This window comes from Triplophysa rosa, linkage group LG10 (assembly GCF_024868665.1).
Source record: "Triplophysa rosa linkage group LG10, Trosa_1v2, whole genome shotgun sequence".
NCBI lineage: Eukaryota > Metazoa > Chordata > Actinopteri > Cypriniformes > Nemacheilidae > Triplophysa > Triplophysa rosa.
The window spans coordinates 11,492,435-11,506,830 of NC_079899.1; the positions used below are offsets into that span (position 1 = coordinate 11,492,435).

Sequence of the window (14,396 nt, forward strand, 5' to 3'; positions counted from 1 at the left end):
TGGCTCGATAGAAATCATGTCAGTTATCAAGCGTTTTCACCCCAAAATGGCGGCCGCACTGTTTCCCAAAAAGCACCAGAGTTTCGCCTCTTGGTATCTACTCTTTGCTATGGGCAGTGTAGTTCTTCGCCAGCTGTTATATATTGTTTTCAAATAAAGCTAGAACCACACTGAATTGGCCTCTACAGGAACATAAATTATGGCTTAACAACCTCAAAGCCCATTGTAAATCTGTTTTTAAAGATCTATATTATCATTAAAAATCAATTTCTTTACAGAGACAATGATTGGCATTTTTCTTCAGTTTACCAAACTCCTTTACTCATTTAAATATGTTAAGTGCATCAGTTTAGAACAAGGCCTTCAGGGGATTTGGTGAAAATTGGACATATCACGCTTGTGAGTGGGTGGCTGCGATGTGTAGTCTCATAAGAGCATTCTGCTCTCCCCTGCCTCGTGGCTGGATGGCTGCCCTGGCTGCCGCTGGTGTAAAGGCTCATTTAAAGAGCTCGGCTGGGACGGGACACTGAAGGTCAGTCTGAGAAATGCCTGCAGCAATTTTCCCTCACACATGCTCGCTATTCCCTCTACCATTACCCCTCTCTCGCTCGCTCTCTATTTCTTAGTCTGCTGGTTATAAATCCTCTGGCTATCGGTTGCAGTGCCCCTGCTGGCATTTTCACGAGCTCACGCATGTCTGCAGGCCCTGGGTGCCGTGTCACAGTCTCTGAGCAGCCAGTGCTGTGACAGACAGTGACTGTGTGACTGAGCACACAGACGGCAACCGATGCTCTCTGTATTTATTAGGTCGCAACATTTATGACTATATTTCGTATAAGCCCGACTGTCCTTGAGATACTCCTGTAAAATACAAGTAGGAAGGTTAACTTTGCTATTAGTGGTCTTGTGTAATGAAATTTAAAGGGATAGTTCAGCAAAAATAGAACTTTATGTCATTGGTGGTTCATAGCATGAGATGCTGGCAAGCTTGAGCCCCTGCAAAAAAATCTTGGAGCTAGTTTTTTTCTGGAGGAGGTATTCAGGTGTTCAGAAGTATTAAACCATACTTGCTTTTTTTAGCCTGTTCACATTGGCTGATTATTTGTGATATACTGCATGTGTGTGTGTGTGCGTGCGTGCGTGTGGGAAGGGTAAACCCTATGGTATGGGGACAAAATGTTACCACAAAGATGGCAATATCCAAAATCCTTGACATTTTTTTGTCCCCATGAGGAAACAAACTTATAAATCATACAGAATGAACTTTTTTGAAGATCTAAAAGAGCAGACAGTTGTGTGTGATTGTTAGGGTTAGGGGTAGGGAATATGATATACAGTTTGTACAGTATAAAAACCATTGCGTCTATGGAATGTCCCCATAAAACATGGAAACCCAACATGTGTGTGCGTGTGTGTGTATGCGTGGGAAGGGTAAACCCTATGGTATGGGGACAAAATGTCCCCATAAAGATGGCAATATCCAAAATCCTTGTCCTTGTGGGGACATTTTTTGGTCCCCATGAGGAAACAAGCTTATAAATCATACAGAATTAACTTTTTTGAAAATCTAAAAGAGTAGACAATTGTGTGTGACTTTTAGGGTTAGGGGGTGCAGGGGTAGGGAATATGATATACAGTTTGTACAGTATAAAAACCGTCTATGGAATGCCCCCATAAAACATGTGTGTGTATGTGTGTGTGTGTGCGTGCGTGCGTGCGTGCGTGCGTGCGTGTGTAGTGGTAATTATATAATTATAAATATATAACTATATACGCTAAATCATTTAATATATCTTTGAAAATATATTGAATAATACATTGTTAATATCACTGCTGTCCATCTGAAACCTTGTATCTCCATATTTCGTGATTTTTATTTTGAGCCATAAATCATTATTATAAATCAACCTTTATGTTTGTCACTGGGATTTGCAAATATCTAACCAATAAAAGTATTCAAAAGTGCTTGTCAACTTTGACAACACAGTTGTAATGCTTTAAAAAGTACTTTGTAGTTTTTTTTCCATTTCCTGAAAAACTGCAAATTTAGATGTACGAGGTTTCAGAAGGATGGTGACAATATATTACAATATATTGAATAATACATAAGAAATTGCTGCTTTTCGTATATTGAAAACTATTAGCACTTATAGTTCCAATACATGGAAATATATTATTTAATATACTGCATTATATTTTCCAGTATATTCTCATATATTTTTGTTCCATATGTAAGGCTGAATTAATGACGTTCTTTGTAATTCAACACTTTAAAAACCTAAAACAGTGGCATATTTCAGAATAACAGCTTTCAAATCTCCAAGGCACATTCAGCAGTGTTACCTTTGGAACAGAGCAATAGGAAGCTGGCACTGAGCCTGAGTTCTTGTTACCTTTTCTTGGAGATGGCTGCCAAGCACGCACACAGATGATTATAGAGATGAACAGCTTTAAGCTCCATATTTTACGAGGGGGAGTGGGTGAAGTCTGAAGTATGGAGATGTCCGGGTCACAGTCAAGAGAATCACACAGTAAATGGGTGTAAAGGGATTCATGAAGCTTATTCTGGATAAGGAGGAAGGATTTAACTCATTTCTCTTGATCCCTCCCTGGGATTCTTTCTCAAACACCCTTCAACGGTCAACAACCATGAGTTAAAATGTTAAGGAAACTATTTTAAAGCAACCGTTCATCCCAAAATAAAAATACTTTCATTATGTTTACATTCCAAATGGATGTTTTTATGTACTTGCTCAATAACTGATGTTTGTTTATTTTTAATTTTAAAAAGTTGCGGATTGCACCTTTTTTTTTTAACTCATGCATTTCAAAAGTGGACATGTGTAAATAATGACAGAATTCCTTCCTTTTTGCAGAATTATTTTTTAAGGCAGAGAAAACCTCTTCATAAATAATGTATGCACAGACCATTTTTATGAGGTGTACCTTCCTGCTCATGAGTTGTTGTAAGTGATAATTAGGATGTGCTCTCCTGTGTTCCTGCGGAGCTGTTTTGCACTGTTACCCAAAATAAAATAAGCAAACATTTGTACCAGTTAATGATTCACATCTTCATTCCTCAGAGCATTGCTTCAACTCAACGGACTTCCTTATTTTCCAACCAGAACAGTCTCAGTGCCAACTAGCTTACATCTCACTACTAACATTTTTCAAAGACTCGCTTTCCCCTGACACTCCAACAAGAATGCATAAAGTCGCTCTACTTTCATTCATGTGTTTTGTGTTTTGACCTACTATTCGTTTTTGGTGACGGAAAAAAACAAATCAGCATGTCACGCAAAATAAATAAATAAATAAACAAGGAGATGAGCGAAGGACAAAGAGACGCGTTTGGATGGTGCCGGTTGATGCTGATGAAGTTTAAAGCATGCCTCGCTATTATTAAAACGAAAATAAACCATTTTCAAGTGTAAATTTTACACACCGCTGTGTAGCAACCAGGCAGCATTCTTTGATTTCTTCCGATGGGTAAGTATGTCAGGGGGCCAAAAACTTGAGGGCTCACAAGATTCAAACTCTCGACAAGAAATCAATTCATATGAAAGGACAGCGCGGCTAAAAATAGGAAAACACTAGCAATACAAAGAGTTAATTTGCAAGATTTTGGCGGCACACGGGAGAACCCAAGTTCGTTCACCATCCTGCTTTTGTATTACGAGCTGTCGTACTTCACACCTTCTTTTATCCCTTCAATGCATTTTTGTTGTTTTCCTGCCTTCGGCTGTCAGAATTCAAGCAGAGCGAATCAATCCAACATTTGATGAATCTCAGTCAAAGGCTGATTCATTTCACCGAAAATTATGATATATGATGCTCCTAGTATGACAAGGAAGCTTTAGATAATAAGTGTTGTGTCACACTTCACTGAGTTATGACTAGTATCCAAAATGACTGCTAGACACTGATGGGGCTTTTGGTGTGGGCTGCGCTTGTATGGATTTTAATGAGATCTCGCAGCATGTTTAAATATTTAACAATTCCTGGAGTAGCTCCTCTATCTGCTGTCAGGAACACCCATCGCAATTTCAGCCCAATTTCGAGAAATGCCTGAATGTGGCACGAACGTTCGGCTGATTTTCTTTTGCATCTGTTTGTGTATACAGCATCCTTGTAGGTTTTCATATACGATATATGAATGTAGTTTTCTGCTTTTTTAACAATAGTATGTATTGTCAATGCATACTACATCAATATAAACATGCCCAGATCAAAACGTCTGTACAGGTAAATCTCATTTAACCTGACAAGAACATACACTCTTAAAAATAAAGGTGCTTAAAAGGTTCTTCACAGCGATGCCATAAAATAACCACTTTTGGTTCCAAAGAACCATTCAGTCCAAGGTTCTTTAAAGAACCATATCTTTCATTACATTTTTATAATCTGAAGAACCTTTTTTGCCACAGAGAACCTTTTGCGAAACAGAAAGGTTATTCTGCTGTTAAAGGTTCTTCATGAAACCATTTAGACAAAAATGGTTCTATGGCATCGCTGTGAAGAACCTTTTAAGCACCTTTATTTTTAAGAGTGTTGGTTAGGTCAGTGGTTCTCAAACGTTTTCGTTGTAAGGCCCCCTTTGTCTAGAGTGCATCGCTTTGCGGCTCCCCAAATAAAGACTTATAATCTTAAATTTAACATTTTTATTTAAACAAAAACATATTCGGTTATACAATGCTGAAACATCAATTCTTTTGTCTGGTGGTCTTATTTTTCTGATGTTTGATTGCATAAAATCTATGATCAATTTCTATATTTCATAAAATGCCACAAAATCTGTGGCCCCCCGGATCCATCTCGGGGCCCCCAGTTTGATAACTACTGGGTTAGGTTGTCCTGGTTTAGCGCGAGTATGTCTTTTTCTACTAAAATGTTGTTCCAGGGTCAACAGTTTTTACCCCAAGAATATTTCTCACTTGGCAAAATCAGTTCGATCTATAGAGTAGCTAGATTCTGTCTTACACGACTCCCTCTATGGTCACTTCTTCCTCACTCCATTCTGTAGGCCCTTCAGTTGGTAGACCTCCAGAGAAGGAGAGTGTCGGTGCCAAGTCTCTGCACCAACCCTAACCCTTCACCATGCTTCACTCATTATTCATGTTCATAGGGACAGCTTTCATTTGATCTATTACTTTGGCGGGGGGACCACAGATTGCATGCTGTGCAGCTCCATCCCCGCCGGATCTTTAATTATTGCAGAGAGGGTTTTCTCTATCTTGTTCTTTGTTGTGCTAATGAAATATTGAAGTGGCCGATGTAGATTGCGTGGGGCAGCTAGGGAAAAGGGTGGCTTACCTTTCCCCTCTGCATATAGACCTTCTGAACTCTGACCTGTTTTTCCATAGGCTTTTTCAAATGCAAATAGGATTTAATGTTTATTTAAGGAGTGACGGGTCAATGCATTCGGCTTTGTTTTAATTTTTGATTACTGTAGAGATGGAAGCGTTCTACGTTTGCTTTGGGCAGAGGAGTCTGCTAAATGAGTAGATTTAAATATAAACTTTTCCATAAATACTTTAGGCATACAGTATATGAAAAATGAAGGTTGCAATTTAGTTTTGCTTGTATGGTTTTAAATATGTGCATGAAGTATGTTTTATTAAAGTTTATTCAAACTTGCTGTCTTATAACACACTTTCTATATAATGAATAATTTATTCACACTGGGTCCCATGTCGTGAAGCATATTTGATACTTAGTGTCTAAAAGAAACAAACCCAAAGGTTTTCACACTTCCATTCTATATCATATTACTGTAGTACCCCATACAGAAGACTATTATACAGCTCACTTACTTTACATTTAGCGCACAGTCAGTAATTTAAAAGTACATTTTAAATGATCTGATGGAACCTAGTTCATAAAAACCCACTCTCAAAATCAACTGAATATATAAAGCAACTCCCTCAGAGAGCAACAGCAAAATAAATGGAAAATTGATCAATCTGATTGTCTAACCATTGGGGATCCATGTGGGCGAAAAATCTCAGAAATGTATCTTAAACCCGTTAAATCGTAGAAATATCAAAGACACTGCTTTTTATGCCTTGGGTGGATTGCAAGGCATTAAAATGAACCCCTGACAATCTTATATGGAAAATATGCTGTTAAATGTTTAAAAAATAAACATATAACAGCATCTGCAGTCTGAATCTCAATAATTGGATGAAGGGAGTGTGTAATTGCACAGTGGTGTGGAAAGCCATCTGACAGTGATCTACTGGAGACCATTAATTGCCATATGAATTTACCCCAGTCTCTTCTTCCCACTGCTGAGGCATCAGGGTGTGGGAGACGGGTCATTCTGTCTTTCCCGACCCACATCCTCACTGAGCTCATAATTACTAAAACCTTTAATTAATCTTGCTATCACTGGGTAAATGCAGCGCTTACCATGTAAATGAATTACGGGATAAGTGTGGCATTGTTAGCATGTGTCCACGTGTGGATCGATGGGTGGGGGTTAATGCTGCCGTTTGTGAGGAGGTGCTTGATGTGTTGGTCAATGGATTTTGTATAATTAAAGGAAGAGTTTACCCAAAAGTAAAAATTTACATCAATATTTGCTCCCTCTCATGTTGTTTCAAATGTGTATGTGGGCAAGTCCATGTAATTGTGATCCCTACAATGAAAAATCAAGTTTTACCAAAGGTTTTTTATCATATACAGTAGATAGGTCATATGTCAAATTTGGTGGTTTAAATGTCCACGTGAGGTCTCTCGTAGTTTTTAAAGCGTTTTTTGGTTGGGGGGGTTTTTCAGCATAGTTTTCTTAGTCAGTAATTGTCACATCCATAACAGAACTGTCACATCCATAATGGTCCAGATTCTTAAAAAACTCCATTTGTTGGTATTATTGCTTCTGGTTTGCACATTTTAATTCACAAAAATCCTATGTTGTCTCTCAAAAACAGCTCTCCTTTTTTGTCACATACTTAACACATCAATTTTCCCCTTATTTACTGTAAAATAGCAAACATAGACTGATATTTTTCTGATGTCTGGACTGGAATTTATTTTTCAAGTTTTGACTGAAAATGTCACATCCATGATGCTGGAATTGTCATGGTGCCCAAAAGAAGAAAAATCTTTAGCCGTATTAAAATACAATAAGAGTTCACAGTGAACACAAGCGGTCAAACTCCACAAAAGAAAACAACGTTCCTCAAGTTTTGTAAGGCAACACCATAACTTTGTGAAAGGAACACACTGAAATGTAAGTGAAATTGAGTTTGAAGCAATGAAATTTAACTGAACTCAGTTTTCAGATTTAACGATTTTCTTTTAATATTAAAAAGATTGTATTAAATAAACTCCTTGTAGGGAGACAGATGATTAAACACCACTAGAAAGTAAATCAAAGTGTCAAAACAAAAACCGAGATTGTATTTGTAAACAAAATAATAAAATTGCATCATTTCAGACAGTATAATAGACAGAATCGGGTATTAGGGCCCCTAAACTGAATATAAAGGTATATTGTCCTTTTGGTATTTCTTTGTCACTCTTAATGAATGATCAGAGTCAGCATCCAAAAGAAACAACCACAAATCAAACAAACTTAAAATTGCCTGGATCAGATCTATTGCTTTTAATATCCTCATAAAGTCCCCTGCTTCCATCTTCTACAGGGGTGAACACAGAGCTGACCAACAATGAGTTCTTGTGTTTAAATCTAATTGAGGTGATTGATGAATTCTCAAACCTCTTTAGTTGAGTTCCTGTGTTTCAGTGGGAATAATTCAGAGTGAGGAAAGTGGACGCTTTGACCCGGCGTATGAGTGCTGACATCGAGCTACAGCACCCGCAATATCTTTCCCTCTCGTGTCATCACTAAAGCTCTGTGGGACAGGGAATATGTTGTGACGTCCAGATACGAGGCCTAAAATATATGCTGGCTGCTTGCCATCAGCCTCTCTTTCAATCAACAGGCTCAGCTGACTGAGACTTACAGTGGGACCGATGAAAGAGAGGATTGAGAGAGGATGAAATCGTGACACTACACTACCATCTAGTGGTTTCAGAGAGATTGCATTGCTTGTAGTCTGATCTGTTAAAGAGCTGAGTATTTACAAGTGACATTTGTTCCTAATTAACCGCAGCACTTGTTGTAGCACTTCTTGTGGAGAGGGGCTTGCGTCCACGCTGAGGCAGGAAGGATTCTGGATTCTCTTGTAAGCTTCCTCCACTCTGAAATCAAGAAGCAATTTTGACATTTAATTTCTGATGCCAATACGTTAAAACGTAATGATAAAAACAAAGAGAAAAAACAAGATGTTCTCTCTGAATCTGAATATGCCTGACAACCCAATTTATGCTGGAAATTTGAAACAATTAATAAGCATACATATCAGTATATGTAAAATAATTTTTCTATTAGACAACAATACTTAATGTCAATTTGCATCTTCAGTAAATGTTATTTAGACAGGATATTCAGATATAAGCAATAATAACAAAAACGCTATTAAGAATCTTTTTTTTCAGTAGTACTAGTATTGGTGGACTCTCAATAGAGGGACATTTTTTACTTCTCAATGAATCAAATTTGAATACGCCCCTGAGTGAACAATGAGTCATCAATATTACGGTCCGTTTTTCCAGAAAAGCAAAGCTGTCTCCTAGGAAAAAGTAATGATTTGACGAGATGGCAATGTTGTATGAATTATTAAGATACAAAATACATAAAGTATGATTTTTTAAAAAGCAAGCATGAAGGTCCACCCCTTAACACAACCATCATTGGAGCAAAATCACATCATACGAAAACATTGATATTGTACAGCGAATGATATCGTACGAATTCATAAAACAGCCACCAATTCGCTAAAACTTAAAATAGCTACAAATTATGCTATTGTGTTGGTTCTTTTTATAGCATATGTATTGAGAAATCCTGTTTTATTTTACTTTTATTATTATTGTTCCATTTATGTACAGTAGGTAGAGACAGATACAATTTATATAGATAAATCTGAAACATCCAATTCAAGTATCATAGCTTTATTAGCTAAAGCTAATTTGCGACACTCATCCCTGGAAGGACTTTACTTTTATATGTATATGAAAATGAAATAAAACAAATAGAAAACCTAAACATGGATACAGGTTTGTTGCTGAATTAGCTTTGTAAGGTTTTTTTATATTAAAAATTGCAACAGATTTGAGATAATCTGTTAATAAATTCCAAAATTTGTTCCAAAAATTCTAGTTCCTTATCATAAGGCAATAGACTCGATGCACGGTCACTTCCGCGTTTACGCTCAGGGTGCAAGAAAACATCCGCTGCCCCAACGGAAGCCATTCGTCTCTACCTAGAGCTGTGAACATGACAGAGCAGAAGATGAATATTTGTACTCGCTGCTTACACAAAGTTCGCCGGATTACAATAAACAATGTTTGTCAGCATTGTGAGACTGTCAGCTGCCCCCCTATCAAGTAAAATGGAGAAGTACTCTAAACTATACGTTTAAAAATACATGGACAGCTTGGATGCTATTGCTATTAGCATCTAGCACGTAACGTTAAGGCTGGATAACACTGAATGACATCATCTTTACACCGAGTTTATCAATGATTTTCAGCACTTAAATACGTTTACCTTAAACAACAAATTTGTATGTATCTGACCAGATATCAATAACACATTTCCCGGTAAGACACATTTGTTTACAACTGTCATATGGCTCTGATATGCAGGTTTGCTGTAAAGAAACTGACATCGTTACATAATTCACCTTAAGTTGAGGACAGTAACTTAAATGTTGATGTTTTTTAATAAATGTTAACGCTCTCACTTACCTCCCATTATTATGTTACGAGTGTGACTTTAAATCATTAATACTAGGCTATATGTATTTTCTCAGCTCCCAGTCAGAAGCAGATGACAGGAGATCAGCGAGAGGACAACATGTTTCAGAGTTATTATGAACTCAGAGAAGACACAAAGTTTAGGAGCAGGACACGCCAAAGGATAGCTGTGACCTCAAGCTTCAAGTTATTGTTTACATTTTGTGTAGTTTTCCAAGGATCACAAAGTCGTACTGTTAACCACAAGAAATATGAGAAATGGTTAAGAGGGATAACATGACAAGAACAGGGACATCTTTTGAAATAGCATTTTTACTGTGTATTGTGAGAATTTCATATAGACCATTAAATTTAATCATTTTAAATATGAAATTATTTTACTTTACAATATTCCAATATAAAACCTTATTTAAATCAAAAGCATTTGTTTGAAGTATTTAATAGTTTTTGTATTTGCATTTTACCTGACAATTTCTGTGTATCAGTTATTATTTTCAGATTCGCTTAATAAGATTTGGTGTTATAATCCCACTATTTCAGCACAGTTGAATTGCCCAATAGGACATGTCCCACGCCTTATGCATGAGAGGGGGAAGCAGTCAAGAATGTGAATAGAGGAAAGGAGGTCTGAGGTTTCACTGGGTTCATCGGTGTTAGATGATTATAGAAATGGGAAGTTTTTGAGGGAAGTTTTTGTTTGTCTTTTTGAAAAGTCCCTTTGTTAGTATTTGTTCCCCCATCGTGGGTTTTTGTTTTATAATTTAATAGAAGTTTTGTGTTAACCCCTTCCTTGCTGTCTGCATCTGGGTTCTTCCCCCACAAACCGTGACAGACACAGCCATGCCTGAAGGAAGCTCGACCCACAAGTTTTGTATTATACAGTAGCACCCGTAACATGTTTAATATATAGTATTTTAACAATACGATGTATTTCACTAATCTATATTACACGTTAATTCCCCCAAAAACAAGCGCTGGTAAAGCACATTTGCTATGGGTGAATACCACCCGGAAGCTTTTCCACCTCCTGAGATTTTACGGAAATATGTAGGCAGCACTCCGTGCATCCATTCTATTAGGGTTGGTATGTGTTTTACAAAATTAAACCCTCAATTTAATTACAATTTATTTTATTAATTTTATTTGAACTTGAAAGCCACAAGTTTAACCTACTTCAGTCGAAAGAGTTGATTGACCTCCAGCTCATTCTCCTCAATGGTCTTGTCCTGTCCCCTGTCCCTCAATCTTCTCATTCTTTCTTCTGGATTGACATTAAGCAGCAGCACCAGGTTTGGTCGGAGCAGGTCTTCTGGCCACTGGTAGAGCTCCGAGTCTGGTCTGGGGAGATTTTCCAACCTCCCGCTGACAGCTGTGGCTATAGCATACGCTGCTGTGCTGTGCCAATACCTATCAGAGATCGATCAGAGACCAGTCTGTCTAGGGTTCAACTTTACATTCTGTACTTTTCTTATTCACTATACTGCCAGGATTAACAATTTATGATGCCATTTTCTTCTGAATTGTTTTAAAGTCATGTCACTCTGCATTTTGGGCTCTAAACTTGGACTGCTAGACAAAGTTTTCACAAATCCTGCATTAATACAGACATCTGCTACATGCTTCAATGTGTTGTATCGTACACATCAGAATCATGGGAGTGTATTTGTGGCTCTACCTGTCCACTATGACGGGGGCTTTCAAAGATTCTTTTCCCATCTGAGCCGCAGTGATGTAATTCCCAAGAGCATAAAAGGCCCTGCGGATGACGGGTGGTTCTGAGTCAAAGCGCTGTCTGAAAGGAGCCAGGCACTGGGGAGGAGATTTCAGCAGAGTGGCATTCAGAGACTCCCGTAGGGCTTCTGTGAGAGTAGTTTTACCTGGTGTGCGAAGAAATCGGGAGAAGATGGAGTGAAGTCATTCAATAAACTATATGGCAGTGTTATAGTTGGACGGGATTTTGTTGGAAAAACAAATTCAACAGTGTAGTAACAGTGACTGACAGTACAACTTTTTGTACTGTATGGATACTACACCTACTTAAGCAGGGTTTTTCCTGCATAGAGAAATTGGAGGCGGCCGCCTCCGTCAAATGTTGTGCCGCCTCAGGCTCTCGCCAAAATTATGTTGTGAGTCTTCACAAGAAATGCTGCGTGCATTTAACAGACTGTCATTTGTCAGTATGAACGCACATTGCGTTCAGAACGACTCGCACACTAATGACTCATTTGAACCGATTCATTTAAACTATTGAACTTTTCAGTCACTAGCGAATATAAGAGATCCCATTTAAAGTGAACCACAGAGAATGCAAAATGTGAATGAGCTTTGCTCATTTAGAAAGACTGGTTAATTCAGTTGGCTATTGTGGGCTGAAAAGTTAGTTGAAAATGATAAAAAAGCTTTATTTGATTAAAAATTTTTATGTTTGGTTGAATAAAAGTAATGTTTTATATAACTTAATAATTGTCATTTTTATCTAATTTTATTAGAACTTTTAATATGTCAAACTCAAAGTCACTTTGGTTAAGCCACTTAAAGGTACAGTAGGCCTACGTGTGTGTGTGTACAAGATCAGGATGGCACCACCTCCGCCTCATTTTGAGCCAGGAAAAACCCTGTTAAGATACTATACCTGTATGCTGCGGAATTAATAGTGTATTAAATAAAGTAGTATTTCCCAATCCCAGTCCTCGAGGCATCTAAAATATTCTGGGAGGGGTGCCCCGAGGACTGGGTTTGGGAAACATTGATATAAGGTATGGTATGTTAGTGTGGCGAACATGCTGCTGTCTCTGTATTAACCTGAAGCATCCAGTCCCTCAATCACAATGACAGGAAAACCAACACCTCCGCATGACTCCACTTGTTCATCCACAAGCTGCAGCACAGCCTTTGACTCGGGGACAATGTCGCTACACTGAGATGGGCATAAAAAATATGCGTTCTCTTGGATCAGTTTGCTTTCGTCCATTCATTTCATGACTAAATAATTCACCACCAATGCAACAGTAATTGAATAGTGTAACAGTATAATCAGCATAAAACAATATGAAGTTGCTTATGGTAGTTGACACAAAATGTGACCATTAAAGTGATAGTTCACCCAAAAATGAAAATTCTGTCATCATTTACTCACCCTCTTGTCGATACAAACCTTTATGACTTTCTTTCTTCCGCAGAAAAGAAGATATTTTGAAGAAATCTGGTAACCGAACAGCACTGGCCCCCATTCACTTCTATTGTATGGACACAAAACCAATGCAAGTGCACGGGGGCCAGTTAACAACATTCTCTAAAATATCTTCTTTTGTGTTCTGCAGAATAGAGGAAGTCATGCAGGTTTGCAACAATACAAAAAAGTATGTACAAAAATGGCTAAATTTACCATAATAAACCTTACCAAAAAGATCTATATTTAAGGTACCTAGTGACTAATAATCTACCTCCTGAAGAACCATGTAGGCTTCATCCCTAGAGTAGAAGACATCGGAGCTCCTAATGTCGAGTGTGGATGGGTGATATAGTGGTGTTGATGCGGGTGTGACGTACTGTCTCTCCGCCTTCTCCGTTTGATTGACAGGTGACCACAACTCCTGCCAGCAGTACTGACCGTCGCGTTTGTATGAAAACACACATACAGATTCATTCTGACGAAACGTCTTTAATATCTCCTCTGAAATGCCTGGGGTGGATTTGTCCCGTATACAAAATCCCTTAACGACGCTGTTTTTGACATCCGGAATGAAAGAACACGTCTCCAAGACGTCGCAATCTCGTGCAATTTTTTTAGACAGTTTGGTTTTTATTTCTGCATGAGTTTGCGCTTTCTGGATTCTGTTATCGCTGTCGATGTAGAGCGAGAATATTTTCCCATCACCGAAAAAACGCTGATAATCATGATGTAGGATATGTGGTTTCGCGCTTAATGTAAAGTAAAGAGGTTCGGTGCGCAAATCAAACTCCACCGCAAATACACGAGAACACATCTGTCCACAGCGAAACATTGCCCTAGATAGCATCGTGCACCCTACTACGTTAGGCATTATATAGACAGTCAGCCTTCTTAAAATAAAGCACGGTGTTTACAGGGAAACATTCAAATAGAGCGGCGTGTTTACAGAGAAACGAAACTAGACGGGAAAACGAAACTAGGAGAGCCAGTAGTACACTTACGTAACTCCAAACGTGCGGTGACTGGAAAACTATAAGGGCTGGGTACCTTCGTATCACTCACTACGGCGTTCTTAAGAATATATCGCTACCACTCTTAAGGTACAACTTAAGAATGACCTAGCATTAAGAAGGTTTCGGGAAACCCAGCCAAGATCTAGTTTACAATGAATTTACGATAATGGTTAAGGTCACATTTAACCATTCAGTTTTCATTCCAATAGGCTACATTTTAAACAAGTTTAAATACGTTTACAAGTTTTATTTTCTGTTTTATAAAAATAGCCATTATTAACCAATAGGTATAGCCAACTACGTCATGTAAATTAGCCTACTGTGTTTGGCAACCTGACCCAGAAACTAATAAAATATTTAGTCATATTAAATGCATGTATTTA

At 38.0% G+C, this 14,396-nt stretch overlaps 1 protein-coding gene across 1 annotated transcript; it reads right to left on the reverse strand.

The window, feature by feature from the left end:
- Nucleotides 1-6,929: 6,929 nt before the first annotated feature.
- cmpk2 (cytidine monophosphate (UMP-CMP) kinase 2, mitochondrial) lies at nt 6,930-14,005 on the reverse strand. The gene is made up of 5 exons (XM_057344864.1): nt 13,272-14,005; nt 12,631-12,745; nt 11,504-11,705; nt 11,002-11,235; nt 6,930-8,208 (listed from the first exon to the last, which is right to left on the reverse strand). Exons 1-5 carry the CDS (start codon nt 13,869-13,871, stop codon nt 8,088-8,090), a joined length of 1,272 nt encoding a protein of 423 aa, XP_057200847.1. The 5' UTR covers nt 13,872-14,005; the 3' UTR covers nt 6,930-8,087.
- Between the last annotated feature and the right edge of the window lie 391 nt (nt 14,006-14,396).

Excerpts from the sequence above, each read along its gene's own strand:
- cmpk2 (XM_057344864.1), bottom strand. The coding sequence starts at position 13,871 with ATGCCTAACGTAGTAGGGTGCACGATGCTATCTAGGGCAATGTTTCGC. Across the intron at positions 11,236-11,503 it reads GCCCCCGTCATAGTGGACAG|GTATTGGCACAGCACAGCAG; the intron begins GTAGAGCCACAA and ends GATCTCTGATAG. Across the intron at positions 8,209-11,001 it reads AATCAACTCTTTCGACTGAA|AGTGGAGGAAGCTTACAAGA; the intron begins GTAGGTTAAACT and ends TCTTGATTTCAG.